The following is a 17,194-nucleotide window of genomic DNA, read 5'->3' as shown; positions in this document are numbered from 1 at the left end:
TTAAAAATTGTAGAGTTCAAAATGTGCATACTTGGTGGCAGTCGTCTTTGAATTTAAAGCAGTGCTGTAAAAATCAGGAATTTCCTCTGGGCCTGAAAAACTTGCTAAGCATGCCTCCAATGGGACTCGAGGCCTCACAATTTCCTCATTAGACCTGTTATGGAAAGGCAGCATTAGCCATAAGCTAACACTCACTAGGTACTGCATGAACTATGGATGATTGAATGACTTACACTTCTTTCCCATCCAAGTCCATTGCAGCTTTCTTCTCACGAAAAGCTTCTAGCTGCTCTGCATGTCAAACAAATGTCAAGGACCTATACATTTCTATGTCACAGCAGTAAATATGTTTAAAGCTACCTTTATTAGTTGCCTCATGCAGTGGTATGCTCAAAGAAAGAATGTAGTCCGACCGCTTGTTGTAAGAAACTTTCCCAGAAGGGCACTGGACCCTCTCCTCAATAATGAACTTGAAACCTGAACAAGGATTTAACTCATGGTTCCCAGGGTTTGCCTGCTCAACTCGGTCAAGAAGGTGAAGGAAGAAATCAAGGGCATCCTGGATGAATAGATAGATATTAAGACTTAATACACTTTTTCATAACAAAAACTATAGTTGTTGATATAAAAATAAATACTAAAAAATGCCAGTTACCATAGCTTATACTCCATGCATTTCAAAATATTTTACACTTATGGCAAGCTAATTAGTTCATTTTCAAAACTAATTAGCTTGTCCCAAACATCATATAGATTTACAAGAAAGTAGTTATCATGGTCGAAAAGAATTCTACCTGTTGCCTCATACTTGAAAATTCAGAATGGTTCGCAGCAATAACTGACTTAAACATACCAGGACGTATCCCTTCCTGCCCCTATCAAAATAAACACACAACATAGAGGAAATGTCAGAGTTCTGATTTATTAATACCAAGGGTACTTCTGCAATACTTTGGATGCTATGAGTGAAGTGAACAGGAGCACAACCAGATTTGCTTACAACAATACAGAACTTATAATCTCATTAAGCTAGAGTGCAGCAAGCAAAGAGTACACGATGTTTCACAATAATGACATCTGGAGGAGATAAAAAGCCAACAATATAAGATCATTTAAGCCTGCATTAAACGTTTGTACAGTCTAGAACGCAGGAGAGCTGAGTCACTCAAAGCACTTGTATATCCCCAATTCAAAACACAAAATGGAACAAAGGTTGCGGAAAACCTCACTTGTTTGCAAAACATCTTCCAACAGACACTCATCCCCTTGACTAATCAAGCATAACAACATGCAATCGCCAAGGGTGCTCACTGTAGCACAGCTAAGAAAGCCTATATTCTTTCTGTTTCTCTTGAATAAGCAAATCTGACCCTATGTACATGGATTTTAATATCACATACAACGATTTTGATGTTTCCCAATCAGATAAAAGAAGTTTACCAGTTGCCGTCCATCAAATGCAAAAGCAGACCAGTACGTTGGTCGATAATCAAGAAGAAGTGTGAACTGGTCTTGCATAACCCTTACTATGGATGCAACAAGAAAGCAGTCTATGCTAGATGGAACCAACAAACAATCATTATTGGCATACTAAAAACACCAGGATAGAAAAGGTAACAACCACAATTGGAAGCCATTGCAACAAATCAATATAAAATCAAATTCATACTCCTTATTTGGTGCAGAATATTTACCAGAGAGCAAACATGTCTAATTTTGTCCTATAACAGAAGTAAAAGCATATAAGAGCAAAATACATATTGATCAGCTCTTACATAGAAATATAACTGCACATGATAGCTTGAATGGAAGCCGATGTAATTTTTTCCTGTTAACAACTTTATGCTTGATTTCAACATGTTAACACTTGCACTACGTGCAAGTGCTTACCCAGGTGACCCGGGCTGTGTTCCTTGTGGTGGCAGGAAAAAGGGTTGCCTCAATGAATGATTTTAGGGGTGATCACTCCATTTGTAATGCTGTTGTACTCGTAATTGTAATGGAACTTATAGCCAAGTTATGATGCCTTTGAGTATAAGGAGCAAGTGATCAAATATCAAAGTAACGTATAATCTTGAAAGACATATTTAGCAGGTAAAGCTAAGAAAATGTATCAGACATCAACTAGATAAACAAAATTATCGCACATGCAGATGAACAACACCAGATGATAAGCACTTCAGCTAGTGTAAACTTACATCTGCATGTTTAGGTCCATTGTTGGATCAGTAGGTGCAGTTGCAAATGCAGCTTTCAAACTCTGCTTCTCAAAGTATCTGAAATGAATAAGGGGTCATGTGAAAGGGGAAAAAAGACAAATGTAACAATGGATGAAAAATGAATGTGATAAAGTAAAACCAACCTCGATATGAAAGGATGAGTCGAAAACATGACTTGCATTATCGAAGCCATATAGCAACTGTAAAGAAGGGTATTTGTTTATATTACATGAAGCGAAAAGAAGACAATATCATTAAGTCAAATCACCTTACCTATTCCCTAGGTTCGCAAGACCAGTATAACCAGGTCCAAATAGAAGTTCAGCATCTTTTCCACTTTCTTGTATTCTATTCCAGTCATAATTGTATTGGCATCAAGTTCTCTTTCAGCAGTAGTCATCTCAGTCTGCAAGAACAAAATGAAACCAGTTCCATTAACGTAGCCTCATAGTATAAACCATGTAGTCAAACATAAATTTGTAACTTAAAATATGGAAACAAAAATGAAGAATCTTGTATCACCATTACTAACTTTTTTTGTTTTAATCCTGTCAAATATCACATCCAATGAGATAGCTGTTTACAAATAACTCCTAGGGCAACAGATTCTACTCATAACTTCTTCTTTCTTTGTTCAGGAAGGGTTTAGAGCATGCAAGCAACCTTGGTATCAAGCATCAAGAAGTTGATGAGCAATTTTAATATGTAGTTCAAATGTTATCTAAGTTTGGAGGGCAATCTACAATGAGAAAGTTCTGTAGCATATCTTTGTCACTATGATAATTCAAGATCTGATTCTTCTACAATTTAACACAACAAGGCTCTACTAAAAAGAGCTAAATTATATTACACTAGATAAATGACACAAATCAATTATAATTGTTCACCTTTTGAAGTGAAGAAAAATCGATACCAAAAATGTGACAAGTGTTGAGCTAATAGTGGATCTTCAACACTATCGTCTTCCGGGTATGAGAAAACGTCTGAGCTGTCGCAGAAAATATGGCATCAACAGGTATTTATTTTAACAAATGATAAAAGCAACTTCTGTGAACTGCGTAGATTAATGAAATAGATCTAGGTGTTTAAGAATGAGCAGGTCAATGTGTGCTCTTTTTAACAAATTGTATGCCAACAGTGTTTTCAAAATTACTTTCCTCCAGACATTTTCTTTAAAATTTTCACGCCTCTGAAGGCAACTCTAAACATTGGTTCTATCACTGCATCTGTGCAGCTATTTAATTATACAAGTAAAAACACTTCAATGTTAAATCTACCCATTAAAGTTCATATGATCCAAGAAGATACTCAAAAGTGCACTAATTGCTGACAAATAAAAATGTTGGCTGTTTGTTTCCAGATCAAAAGCTCTGTAACTGGAGGTACCAGTAACTTGTGAATTCTAAGCGGCCATTTACTGGTATCCCATTATTGAATCCTGATGGGATAAATAGCACATCCAACAGGTGACTGACAGCAACATGTATGCTTCAGTAAATAAATGGAAATAGGAAGGCTAGTTATATATAGAAAAGGTAAAATCATCCCAATGCACTTCTTCTAAATATCATTAAGACACCATTTTCTAAAATTTCCATACTAAAACGAGAAAGTCCAAAGTGCAAAGGTTTAGGTGTACAATTACCTGCTGCTTCCAAATCAGCAGTAATTGTTCCAAGCTTTACTGCAAGAGGGTATTTGGTCCGTTCGTAGTGTTCAATTGCATGATTATTCCCACCACTTCCATCCCAAAGCTTCCTCCCGCAAAGGATCATACCATCAGTTAAATTCAACCAGAGGTTCTCAGTTTTATCGCATTTGCTGCACTTCCATCCAGTTGGAGGCACAATAACACCATTTTCTAGCTGCTGCAGATCCATAGCATATTCACTAATTTTCTTCTTGTCAGCGACCCAAGCAGCTAGTTGTTGTTTTCTGTCAGCACTTTCAGCAAGGATAACCTTATCAACTGCAAGCCTAACCTGCATAGTGTAATATACATACTAAATTAAAATGCATACAGCAGATTTAGCCTTCAACTTGTTGCATAAAGGGTAAAAACTACCTTCTCTGGCAAGTCAACTGAGGGGAATGGTAGAGAGATAAAATCAGGTAAAATGACGATTTCAAAAGTATTGTCATATTCAGGTTCTTGATCACCAAAGCCTCCTTCCACGCCTATCAATTGTGGAAAAACTCGTTAATGGAGATCATAACTGTCTTATGCATATACATAAACTTAACAGAAGTGTTATATGCATGTCCTAATATTTGTAAAGGTGCAAACACAGGAACACACTGTACAGTTCAAACAAGTATCTACCTCAATTATGAAAATTCAGACATATAGACAACTCTTACACCACAAACTTAGCATTATAGTCAACATACTAATTAGAAATGATATGAAAAAAAAAACAGCAGCAACCCACATAACCACTAAAAATTCGAATACATTACACGGTCTTAATTTTTTTAGATAATAGCAAACAGCATAATGCAATACCACATCCTTGCTATAAAGCATTCCTCAAGAGAGGCTTCATCAACAAACAGAAAGGCAAATATATTATAACATTGCTAGAGTAATTTCGTGACACTGTTGCACAATTTACATATTTCGTGTGAATTCAGATAGCAGATACAATGCAGCCATTCTGTCTAACATAATTTAATCAATAATCATGATAAACAAGTCCTGGCAGAAACAATGGCATCACCTAATATGGAACACATGATTCACTTAGGCTGTAAACAATTAGAGCTTGAATTTAAAACATAACTGCATAAGCATGCACGTGATCAGCATAAACACAGCATATGGTAACTAAATATTTACTGTCTGAACTTTTGGCTTCAGTCAAGCTATGCAGAATGGCTCGTGTCCAAGTAAGAACTCATACCTATCGCAAGGAGGGTGGGCTTCTTAAGAGGGCGATCCGCCTCGTCCGGCTCCGGCTTCTGGCGCCGCACGATGTGGAGGTACACGGGGTTCCCGGTCTTCTCGAAGTTCCACTCCACATGCTCCCTCCCGAAACCCAGGAACGAGCTCATGTCCACGTACAGGCCCCCCTCCGACCTCTGCACACACACACGCACACGGCGCCGAATCGCGTCAAACCCTAACCCTAGCAATTCGAGGCGAAGATGAGGAGGAACACAGGGGGGACAGGGCGCACTTACCGGGGTGTCGAAGGAGACGCAGCACTCGTCCTTGTGGATGCGGTTGCCGGGCTCCGGGATGCGGACCTTGTGGAGGTGCGAGCGGAGGAGATCCATGGCCGCGGGCGGCGGCGAGCGGCGCCGGGGGAGGGTCGCGTCTAGGGTTTTGGAGGGACGGAACGGTGAGACAACGAAAGTGAGGAAGAAAGCGGTATTAGATGAGGGGAAGGGAGTTAAGTAGGAAGCATGGTGGGGTAAGCTAAATCCAAGCGTTCGGCCGGCCTCCTTAAGTTTTCTCAAGAGATTTTTTTTTGCCAAAATACATTTAAACCCTTTTCTTCATCAAACACCAGTGCCCTACTGCACAATTTTCTCCGTGTGGAATTCTAGAACTGGCCCTTAATTTGATCACCGGAACTCCTCGGCAACACGCATGATTCTCAAACCATAGCATGCCTTTTTCAAATCGGAAGAAAAACATAACATTGCTGGGGTAAAGTTTTATCATATACTCGTCTAACACCAAGAGTAACTAAACAGAGAACTACTCGAATTATATGGCAAGAAATTTGTAGATACGATGTTACAATTTCCAGAATTTGGACGAGTTCTTATAATTCCTACAAACGAACTGTACCGTGCAAAACTTCACATGCAAAAATGCTCCCCTCTTCAAAGTTCCTTTGCTAAAAAGGGCTAGTATGTTGACCATACCTCGAACGAATTTGCAGATGGAGATGATTCGATGCAAACATTGCAAACAAACCCACCATAACATTTGCTCGATGAGAGCCACAGGTGTTCGGCCTGGCGTCGAGAGGAATGCAGAGCGTCCGTTTGATTGTAATGAACATTAACAATCACAGCAGGATGACATCAGGATACTCGCCAAGAGCTGAGAACCATCTTCCAAGATCTCATCCACATCCATCTCAACCCGATGATGGCAAATGCTCACCCAAAACGAGGAATCAGAGTCGCACTATATCAATTCAACTTTGCGAGTTGGAATTGGATGCTGGAACCTGAGATTCCTTTCTTGTAAATTGGGGTTGCCAATCCGTACTTTTCCTAGCCATGAAGCATCCATAGTCTAGCTAGATGCAGCACTACATCACAACACGAAGGCACATTTACAGAGATGCAGCAGGGGCGAACTCAGAATTCAGAAATCAGAGCATGGCCATTTGAGGAATCAAGGTGCAAGTACAAACAAGATAGCTGACAGACACTAATGCTGGATATACCCCAGATTCTAGTTTTCTATACAAAAGCTAGTGCTAAACCACTTCTTCAGGTTTACTGCATGCTACTTCCACAACCATATGTTCAGACAGGCAGTTCAGTTGTCACCATCCACATTCAGAGGGCAACTGTAACACACCAGCAGCACAGCTGAGCAGCTGGCAGCTAATGGTGTGACAAAAGGGGCGTCCATAAATAGTTAACAGCACCACAACCAGAGGCGAGCTCATCTCCAAAGCTTGACATACTTGTCATGGCCTGTGGAAGCCACCAGGCCGGAGCTCGATGAGGCCACAGCTGAGACAAGGCTGCTGTGCGCTGCAATGGTCATGCTCCGGTTCTCTGCCATGTCCCACAGCTCCAGAGACTGCACCATTCAGCACAGCCCACAGGTAAGCATACGAAACATTTCAAAGATGCACCGACGGCGTAGAAACGGCAGCTGCAATCGTCATGGAATTGTGCTAAAGCTATTCCGAACTTGAGTATATCATAGATGCTTCATGGTAGCTAATGTTCATAGCATTGCCTACTATGCTGCTATGCTGCTACTTATGGATATTTGTGAGACTTCAAACAGTATCACTTGTGTTAAAAGATATGCTCTGCTGAACTGAAGTTGCAGCGGTTGAAATCTCTGAAGGAATTGAATAGTTTAAGGCCAATCTATGAAGTTCAAAGCCCCATCTAAAAAAGGCAACCTAGATCCATGCAATCTAGTTTTGGATGAATCATGAGTAAAAGCCATACAAGATAAAGTGACTTGCCTGGTAACAGCCAATGACAAGCAAGGATGGATATGTAGGATGGAAAGCACATGAAGTCAACTTTCTCCCACGGCAGTTAAGCTCATTCACACAGCTCTTGTCGTTCAATGACCACACCTTCACTATGTCTTCACTGACAGACACAACATATTCTCCAGTGGGATCCCAGCACAAGGAACCAACATCCTTGGTGTGGCTCTGTAATTTCCAAGAAATAGGACTATCAGAGCTGCTTTAAATGATCTCTTACCAATAACAGGGGAACTATATTGATTAATATATAAAGGTTGCTGACTATGTTTAACAAGATTTTTTTAGATAAAGGAAGCTTTATTCCAATATGAAATAAGGTCCCAGCCTCTGCATTGAGCAAGGTGTGACTTGCAAACATATTCAAGTTAACAGCAAACTGTTACAGTGCACCTCAGTCACTTACGCACCTCAAATCTCCTCACGCAAGCTTGTGTCTCCACATCCAGAATAGAGACCATATTATCTGAAGTGGTTGCAAGATATCCTCCATAACTTGGTTGGAATCTCAGCTGGGCTGAACCGCCCTGCATAGGCATTGAACACAGAAAAATTAAATTACTACAATAACATGCAGCAGTCTTAGAGTTCGAGGGAAAAGAAAAAAGAGAAACTAAGGAGACAGTCCTGTCACATCATAGACGATCTGCTGATCGTGCCTGGTGACAACTCACTTTCTTTTACCTGGTGACAACTCACTTTCTTTTACGCGCTATTCACAAGGTATATGCCATATATTATCAATGCTTGCTACCAATTAAACAAGTTGATATGATATGAAATGTCAGATATATTTAATAGGTTGCTACTCAGCATGCAAGTTAGAAATAACTCTTTCTGTTCACAAAAAGAAGAAAATTACAGGCTGACAAAAATACTAAACATGTAAAGTTGAGAAACCTTGAAAATTCGAACATTGTTTCCATGCTTGATGCTCCAGAATCTGATCTCATTGTCCCCATCACAAGAACAAATGAGGTCATCCTTGTTTGGGTGGAAATCAAGTGACATAACAGATGCCGAGTGCCCAGTGAATGTACGGATTGAATACCCCTGCTGCAAAGATCAATTCCAAGGAATAGTTAATTTTGTGAAACTCTGCATGGTGAAACGTGAATGACTTAACATATGGACACAATCAAAGGAAAAGGTAGGGAACATGGATTGATGACATATACTTACATTATCGGCATCCCAGACCCTCACGGTTTTATCAAATGAAGAGGTGGCAAGGCGAGGAATGCTTGGGCTGAAGCGCACGTCAGTTATCAGCAGAGAATGCTCCTCCAATATTGATTTTTGTTTCAAAGTTTCAGCATTCCACAGGAATACCTGCATTGCGAGTTACAAAAGGTAATTAGTAATTACACATTTCAGAGCTAATGAAAATTTTGAACATAAAGTTCCATGACTATATCAACTCCACTGAATAGCTTAGCAAGAACAACAGTACATGCTTTTACCTTCTTATCATGACCTCCAGTAGCGAGCAGTTTTCCATCTGATGAGAAGTGGCAACATAGAATGCTGCTTGTGCTTGCTTGAGCTGAAGACATCTCTCGGAGGATATATCCTGAATCAACATGTAAGAGAAACGAAAAGCAGTAGCGAAAGCAAAAACAAATTAGACTCAACCATATAGTATTAATCCGATGCATTGAACCCACATATCACATATGGTCTAGCCATTTGTGACAGACCAAGGACAAAATTACCGGAGTCCCTAGGGTGTCCTCAAAGGTTATACATCAATTTCTTCGAATGGAGTCTTTCTGTGTAGGTCCAGTGCCAACTTAACAGCAACTCAACTATAACTCTATAAGTAGATGTATAATTAAATAGACAGGATAGGACACAAACCTTTTGCAGAATTGATACAGTGGCTGCCAGCAGCTCTTAGATCTATGCCATCATGTATTGGTTCCACATTATCTTCCATGGAGTCATCCTCCACATAATGATCCATATCAACCTAGAGTCAAGAGATACCATAAATAAATTCAACAAGCAACACCAGGCTGCCATACAAATATTTGTGCAACTGGCTCACCAAAGAGTGTACGCAAGCATAGAGCAACTTACAAGTGGGTTAGTTGGTGAACCCTGGGGATCAGAACCATAAACAATTAAAGCCTTAGATAAGCTAGCATGGTGGGGCCCTTGTGGTGTTGATATGGTTTCTCCTGGAGAATGTGCGGAAGGAGTTGAGGGTGTTGAACTGGGGGAAGCTCCAGCAGTATTCGTAGTACCAGAACTATTAGCTGGAGTTGATGATGAGGTAGGCTGTTTGCGCTTTCGCCCAATTTTATTCTTAGAAACCTGTGAGACATAAACCATAGGAAAATATGGATCCTATTATTTTAACTGAAATTAAATTAAGAAAAAAAAAGATGAATAAGAGGGCGAGACCTGTTTATTTCCATGGAAAGCCACAGTTACACTTCCATCGCCCATTTTTTCCTGCTCGCCTGCATTAAAAGTTGAGCTTTGTTGTTGCTGGCTCAGTAGTGGATGTTGGAGGAGCTGTTGCTGACTGCTACTCTGTTGTTGTTGATGATGATGATGCAGAGCTGCTATCTTCTACAAAATAGAAGATGTAAGGTTTAATTGAAAATATAAAGGGTTTATTTCTCAAATGGTAGTTCGAGAAAATTTCTCAAATGGTAGTTTTAGGATACGTCTGTATTGTACACATATACACTAGCAGCTAGATCACCAAGTGATCAGAACAATATCAGTACATCTGATTTTGACACTAAACGTACAATCAGTTAATCAACAATTATCCCATTCTTTTTTCATGATTCAACATTTATTTGGGCAACAAGAAATTGATACTGCAGAGTCAAGCTGTCAACTGGGCAAGACTAACATGTCTTTTCTTTTGATAGCTTTAGTTTTGAGAACAGCCAATGAAATGCATTGTACAACTGTTAGGGAAAAAAGAGAATAAAAAAATCAGCCGTGGGGGAAAGACCGTCCCCATGTTATTTCACTAAGAGCTTAACCGGAGCCCACCCGAGAAAGGTCATGAAAGCTGGGGCCCTCATACATGGGGATACCACCACCTGTGGCTCAGGCCTTATATGTTTTTGGGAATTGGATATTAGTTGGTACTCAAGCAAGTCCCAGACAATATCATGACTTAATAAATCTTAACACAATCAAAATATGATACCAACAACATAGCAACTTTGACAAATCCAAGTCCGAGACAACCATTGCATAGCGACGCACATCAAAGTGGTTGCACCCAAGTGATTTTTTATAAATTTCTGTGACTACTGAATTATAAGAATTTGGCACATTTTGGTTTCTATAGGAATAACATGGATTAGTCCTTCCTTCGCACCAGAACCCCAAACAGCTGTGACCTAAGACCTCAGAATCAGGCAATCAAGAGTAGGATTGCTTATCTATCATCTTCTTCGTTTACTTAAGAAAGTTGCAAAGAAAATCGATTACTACTCACTCATTCAGTACTGGATATTATGTTATATGGACAATGATACACATAAAAAAGGACACATCAGGATTCAGGTGGAACCAACATCTTTTTAGAAACTAGAAAATCTTAATAGTTTGAGCACAGAAGATTCCACATGAAAAAAGAAGGCTTTTAATAATTTAGACCTTAAAGAGATATCCATATTTTTAGGTTTAGATTCGATTTGTGTCAAAACAAACGAGAAAGAGAAATCTTTGGCAGTCATAAGTGTTAAGGGAAGGTCAAAATTTACCACCACAATGTATTTCTCTTTTTTATTCTGCGACCTAATATTGAATTTACCCTTTAAAAATTTAGAAGTAGTGTAATACGATCTAAACTATGTACTCAGTTTTTCTTTTCGGAAACTTATTCTTGATCCAGGGCACAAGCTAAAAAAACATGTTTCCAAAAGATGTTAATAAACGCAACTTACTGATAACTGAAGCATCCACACAACTATAATTGAAGCATAGATACAGCTGAGAAAAAAAACTACCTTCATCAGCATATCAGTCTCTGTGCGTTGTGTGGGTAAGCAAAAGTTCTGCAATGACTGGCCAACACTGGGAATAATTTCAGCGAATGCATTTGACTGACCATCTCTTCCGGGAACCAAGTTTCGGCTGCTAAAAAGCATCTGAAGTTGTCTATTATCCATCTCTATAGGTGAAGAGGTCATATTTTGTTGTGCTTGAAGCAGAATTTGCTGCTGCTGAGGAGTGAGAAACTGGAGCTGGTGCTGTAATGGTTGGGGAGAGTGCATATAAGATTTGTGCTGGAGAAACCCAGATCGAAGTTGTTCTAAACCCTGAATAGTGATGATCAAAAGGACACATATCATAAGATCACAACAATATGCAACAGACAAACTTGGTTCCAATTCATAACTAAGGTGAAGAACTAACTGTGAGAGGCCATCCTTTCAGGGTCAAATTGTTCCCCACCAGATTAGAGCCTGTCAAGAATGGAAGTAAAGATGGAAATGTATGTTATAAACAGAACGATGAAGCATTTAAAATCTCAAGCTTCGAATCATGAAAAACTTCATAGAATTTTAACTAAATATGGCGAATGAAAAATCTCATAGGATCGTATTTTAAATTCTATATTCAGAACGGCTTTAGTTGTGAAAAAACACAAGGGTAATAACAGAAGCATCAAATAACAAAAGAGTTCGATGTCAAACACCTTGTACTCCAAATAGTGACCCATCTGCACCTGCTCTCAGATTTAAAGCTACATTTGTTTCTGCCTTCATATCCTGATACAATCTTCAGTCATCAATTACTGATATTGACAAATATAAGGATATAATTGTTAGACAGATGTGTAGCTCAGCCGGCTTGGGCCTTTAGGCCCGGTGCTGCCCTCGGCCTGTATGGCCCGTGCGCACCTGTAGATGGATTGGGGCTGGGGCTCCTACGTTGGTCATACTTCCATAAACAAACCCTAGGTCTCCTAGCCTATATATGTACATGTATTCTACATCAATCAATCAATCTACTATCGCCATATTCCGGCTTACAATAATATCAGAATATAAGTTATCAACCTGTGTCGATCCAAGAAGAGGTTGGCTCCTGGCTTCAGCTTGCTGCAATGAAGCGGACCCACCACCGATTGATCGATGGACGATTTGCCTAGTAAGTAGTAATAAAATAAAACGAACAAATTGACCTTGAGAAAGGTTCGCACTAGATATCCCCTCCCATGTAAATGCAATGCTACAGAATAAAAACAAGTAAACAGTACCCTGAAGTCAGAGCTGATCTTGCAGGTGACTTTAGCCTTGAAGTTGGGTTTGATTCCAGCAATGGACCAATGCTTTCAGTGAGCCTTTGCTGCATTACAAATTAACACAGAGCATTCTACATTGAATATACCTCAAGTATTGAAGCAGCAGTTGAGACTGCAATTTAGAAAATTACCTTCATTAAAGCCTCATCTGAAATGTCCCTCTGAGCAGTAATTTTCATTCTATCCTCATAGATCTTTGCAGATAAACCACTTGCAGCTGTAGCATTTTGTCGCACTTGTGGATCAGCAACAGCCGTACCATTCTGGGCACTTGTGCTAAAATCAGTGTTTTCATTACGCTGCTGTTGCTTCTGCTGGCGCCGTTGCAGCTGCGGGTGCTGCTGCTGCTGCTCTTGCGGATGTTGTTGCTGTCGTTGCACATGCCTCTGTAACAAGAGTTGCTGCATCTCGACCTGCTGTTGTGATTGCTGCTTCTGCTCCCGTGCTTTAATCAACTGTGTGGGCATAAATTTATGTGCCATCATATTAGGGAGGACAAGCATACAAGACAATGAAGCAGGCAAAATAAATCGTGGTTACTGCATAATCATCGCAGTAGATCTCTAGCAATGACACGTAATTCCAGATAAGTAACCAGCAGAAAACAAACTAGTATGACCTAGTAGCTACATGGAGACAACAGGACCAACGGGCACATGGGACCATGATTACTATTTTCCAATCAATTGCAAAGTAAATAAGAGCTGGCTTGGACAAATAGTTAGAATTGCTAGTATCAACTATTAAACAAGCAAAATTCATGGCACTCACTTGACAGTTGGACAGTCGTTTCTACATTGCAGCGTGGAAAAAACTTATGAAGAACGTGCAAGCAACCATACACATTATTGCCTAGGTAGATTAATTAATTTATTATCCCTTTTCCCAGAATCGATGAGGAATTACCTTGGCTTCTGCTACTTGAGTTAATATTAGAATGTAAGTCAGCTCTAAAAATGTAAAGTTCACCTTTTAAATGTGCATGCAGGAGGAACACGTGTGATGAACAAAATTTAAACATTTAGTATTAGGTATAGTGTAAGATAAGACTCCGTATCAATTAACCTGCCTAGTGTAGCATGAGGACAAGCAAGCACCGACAAGGACAAGTACTACTCTCTCTGAAATTACAATGCTTATTTTGTTCCATTAGGGTAAGCCTTTGACCAGCAATTACTCTATTAATACATAATTTTTGTGACACGAAATTGATGTTATTAAATTCATATTTAAAAAATTTAACTTATGACTACAATTTTGTATTACATAAATGAAGTACTGATGGAGTGATGGAGTAATTGTTGGTCAAAGCCTTGAGGGAATAATAATTAACATGCATGTGCTACAATAACCTCAAGTTACTGTATCAAAAAAAGAACCTCAAGGTAAGCAGCAGCAGAATCAGAATGCTTCTCATTCGTCCTTGCAATGAAGATGTCCCAGAAAACTGACCACCACTCGAAGAGAAAGCCCCCTGGGGCATCGATCGCTATGCAAAGTAAAAGATGCAATGGCAATTAAGTACAAGGAATTAAATTGTGTTTTCAAAATGCAAAAAGAATGTACTTGTTGTTCAATCATACACAACAGCAAGGTCTAGTGTTCACTTCGACATGCTCCCCTAAGACTTGTTCACTTCGACATGCTCCCCTAAGACTAAGTAGTAACTTTGTTTTCTTTCATGTGTTAGTGTTAGTCAAAACATAAAGATGAATCTAAACTTAGTGCTTGGCTTCAAATTAAGGCTTCACGAAATCAAGTTTCAGTTCTTTATGCAAAATGATAGGAGCTCGGAACCTAAAATGGCGCCATCAATGGAAAAATTACAATCGGATCACAACACATGATACTGTAGCACTCACCAACAGGAGCTGAAGGCACATTACTTTCGGCTTGGAATGCCTTCGCCGTGTTATACAGGTTCCTCTTCAACAGGTAATCATAAATGTAGGAATCTAACCTGCTTCTCCAACAATGAGGTGTGGTAAGAGATAACAGGAAACTGAAGTTGCTAGTAGCATAGTACGCAGGAGCCCAGACAAAAAGTAACTTGCAGAAATCGTCTTAAGAAATATTCGCGCGCTAGAAAAACCCCAACGAACAAGTAGAACAAGAAAACCAAAACTTTCCACGAGAAAGAAGATAAATTAAATTGTCACAGTAGCATTGCAAGGCACTACCGAAAGAAACAAAGAAGAAAGCAAACGGGCACAAGACGAAACATTGCCGTGTAAAGAAAAGGGCGAAAAAGATTCAGAAGAAGAGGGGAAGAAGCATAACTTTTGCAAAAGAGGCAACAAAATGGAGTGGAAAAGCGGAAATTCATGGTAAAATAAACTAAATATCATGTATCTGCACCCATCACTAATGCTACAAGGAGAGACGAAGGGCACGATTCTTACAAATCAGAAAGAAAGAAAAGAAACAAAACGATGAAGAAACCTAACTGGAAAAGAAAACCATCAAGAAAAAAGCGAAGAGGAAGGAGTGGATTTCAAACACAATGGAAGACAACCCAAAACATACCAAAGATTGAAGGAGTGAAGAAAAAAAGCAGCGTGTTCACTGATCAAAGCCGTCCGATCATGCAGATTAACCAGGGAACAGATTGAGCGTTGAAAGAAAACTTACATCTTGTCAGCCTCCCACACATTATGCGCCATGGCTGCTGCTAACTCCGCGCAGCCACACTACACACAAGAAATCAAGAAAGGAACACTTCCTCAGCAACTAGAGTAAAAAGAAGCGCAAAGCACAACACAAAGAGTAAGGAAAGATTTGACCGCTCACATTCTGCTCCAAATCCAATATTGATGCCGTCTTGCAAAGCCAAAATGCCGGAAAAGAAACCTTCGGTTGCAGATGAGAGCAGGGGCTGGTTTTTAGAAAAACAAAAGAGGTGACTGGCCAGATGGCACTGAGAAGAGGAGACTCGTCCACTGAGAAGGGAGAAGAACGAGAAAACGAAAGGGGTGAACAGGTGAGGAGGAAGGGTTTTAAAGTCGATGGGGCCAGAAAACCCCCAAAAGGCCAATGCTGCTGTTCATTTACTGTTCAGTCCTTCAGTTCATTTCCCTGAACCAGAGTTACCATTTTGCCCTGCCCTGCCTGCCCCGTTTCCTCTTCTTGAGATCCGCTGATCCTCGTCGGTTGGACGTCCGCCTCCAGCCCTGCACGGAGAGGAGCGCGCCCTACGAGTAACCAGAGGACGGCACTGCACGTTCCATCGCTCCGGGCTCCGGCATCCTGCTCCTGAAGACCCTGAACCCTCTGTTGCGGCCGTCGGTTCACCGCCGCGCAGATGCAGCCACCTCTTCCATCCAACCCATCGCACCAAGACGGCCTTTCACGGCGAGCTTCCTCGAGTCGAGGTCGAAAGAAGTGGTGGTGCCGACAGCGACTGCCGACTACCGAGCGCGGCGCGTCTGGGCGTTGGCCATCTGGCCCGGTCAGGTTCGGTCAAGCCGCCGAACATGTGGTCCGGTGCTGTCCAATGAGCGTAAAGGGAATAAATGGGCGGGGGTAAAGTGGGAAGATCAGCTGGAGGAGAATGCGAGGAGCTGAGATGCTCGGTGAATTGGGGCTGTGTTCGTTTTCTAGATCTAAAATTTATCAGAGAATCTTATCGTTTAGAAGTATTAAATAAAGTCTAATTATAAAACTAATTGCAGAATTCTAGGGCTAATTCGCGAGACGAATCTAATGAGATATATTAGTCCATGATTAGCGGATGATACTGTAGCATCACTGTGGCAAATTATAAATTAATTAGGCTTATTAAATTTGTCTCGCGAATTAGCACCCATCTGTGCAAAAAGTTTATTCTCTTTGATGTGACAGATCTAAAGTTTAGAGGGTCTAAAGTTTAGAGGGGTCACATCAAAGAGAATCTTGTCATTTAGAAGTATTAAATAAAGTCTAATTACAAAACTAATTGCAGAACCCCAGTGCTAATTCGCGAGACGAATCTAATGAAGTATATTAGTCCATGATTAGCGGACAATTACTGTAGCATCACTGTATCAAATTATGGATTAATTAGGCTCATTAAATTTGTCTCGCGAATTAGCACTCAGTGCAAAAAGTTTTATAAACAGATTTTATTTAATACTTCTAAATAGCAAGATTCTCTTTGATGTGATGGGTCTAAAGTTTAGAGGGTAAGAAAGGAATAGGGCCTAAGGGCGTGTTCGTTTCCGGCTACCTAAAGTTTAGAGGGATCACATCAAAGAGAATCTTGTCATTTAGAAGTATTAAATAAAGTCTAATTATAAAACTAATTGCAGAACCCTAGTGCTAATTCGCGAGACGAATCTAATAAGGTATATTAGTCCATGATTAGCGAATAATTACTGTAGCATCATTGTGGTAAATTATGAATTAATTAGGCTCATTAAATTTGTCTCGCGAATTAGCACACAGCTGTGCAAAAAATTTTATAAACAGATTTTATTTAATACTTCTAAATAGCAAGATTCTCTTTG

At 40.0% G+C, this 17,194-nt stretch overlaps 2 protein-coding genes across 3 annotated transcripts; both read right to left on the bottom strand.

The window, feature by feature from the left end:
* On the bottom strand, nt 1-5,498 carry LOC112892843 (ubiquitin carboxyl-terminal hydrolase 14-like). Its single transcript, XM_025959952.1, has 13 exons — nt 5,403-5,498; nt 5,123-5,300; nt 4,285-4,397; nt 3,865-4,201; nt 2,752-2,767; nt 2,493-2,567; nt 2,199-2,276; nt 1,695-1,721; nt 1,441-1,555; nt 795-875; nt 361-559; nt 234-291; nt 1-154 (listed from the first exon to the last, which is right to left on the bottom strand). Exons 1-13 carry the CDS (start codon nt 5,496-5,498, stop codon nt 1-3), a joined length of 1,527 nt encoding a protein of 508 aa, XP_025815737.1.
* Nucleotides 5,499-6,509: 1,011 nt separating this feature from the next.
* LOC112894089 (transcriptional corepressor LEUNIG-like) lies at nt 6,510-15,964 on the bottom strand. 2 transcript variants are annotated; one of them, XM_025961688.1, is made up of 19 exons: nt 15,501-15,964; nt 15,342-15,400; nt 14,573-14,670; nt 14,090-14,199; nt 12,842-13,165; nt 12,666-12,754; nt 12,466-12,553; nt 12,102-12,174; nt 11,819-11,868; nt 11,410-11,721; nt 9,833-10,003; nt 9,506-9,742; nt 9,284-9,395; nt 8,887-8,996; nt 8,606-8,755; nt 8,324-8,479; nt 7,834-7,950; nt 7,394-7,591; nt 6,510-6,993 (listed from the first exon to the last, which is right to left on the bottom strand). In XM_025961688.1, the coding sequence occupies exons 2-19, from the start codon at nt 15,371-15,373 to the stop codon at nt 6,853-6,855; spliced, it is 2,568 nt and encodes an 855-aa protein (XP_025817473.1). In that variant the 5' UTR covers nt 15,374-15,400; nt 15,501-15,964; the 3' UTR covers nt 6,510-6,852. The 2 variants fall into 2 exon arrangements, with proteins under 2 accessions (XP_025817473.1, XP_025817474.1); XM_025961689.1 differs by having other exon boundaries at nt 9,833-10,000.
* Between the last annotated feature and the right edge of the window lie 1,230 nt (nt 15,965-17,194).

This window comes from Panicum hallii, chromosome 5 (genome assembly GCF_002211085.1).
Source record: "Panicum hallii strain FIL2 chromosome 5, PHallii_v3.1, whole genome shotgun sequence".
NCBI classification, from domain to species: Eukaryota; Viridiplantae; Streptophyta; class Magnoliopsida; order Poales; family Poaceae; genus Panicum; species Panicum hallii.
This window is presented reverse-complemented; position numbering and strand designations above follow the sequence as displayed.

What these genes read in the sequence shown, in the direction of transcription:
- LOC112894089 (XM_025961688.1), bottom strand. Translation starts at nt 15,373, where the DNA reads ATGGCGCATAATGTGTGGGAGGCTGACAAGAT. An exon ending in ACAATGTTCGAATTTTCAAG is followed by an intron (nt 7,951 to 8,323) that starts GTTTCTCAACTT and finishes ATGCCTATGCAG; the next exon opens with GGCGGTTCAGCCCAGCTGAG. An exon ending in CTTGCGTGAGGAGATTTGAG is followed by an intron (nt 7,592 to 7,833) that starts GTGCGTAAGTGA and finishes TGGAAATTACAG; the next exon opens with AGCCACACCAAGGATGTTGG.
- LOC112892843 (XM_025959952.1), bottom strand. Translation starts at nt 5,498, where the DNA reads ATGGATCTCCTCCGCTCGCACCTCCACAAGGTCCGCATCCCGGAGCCC. An exon ending in TTTCAAGTATGAGGCAACAG is followed by an intron (nt 560 to 794) that starts GTAGAATTCTTT and finishes CTATTCATCCAG; the next exon opens with GATGCCCTTGATTTCTTCCT. An exon ending in GACTTGGATGGGAAAGAAGT is followed by an intron (nt 155 to 233) that starts GTAAGTCATTCA and finishes TTTCCATAACAG; the next exon opens with GTCTAATGAGGAAATTGTGA.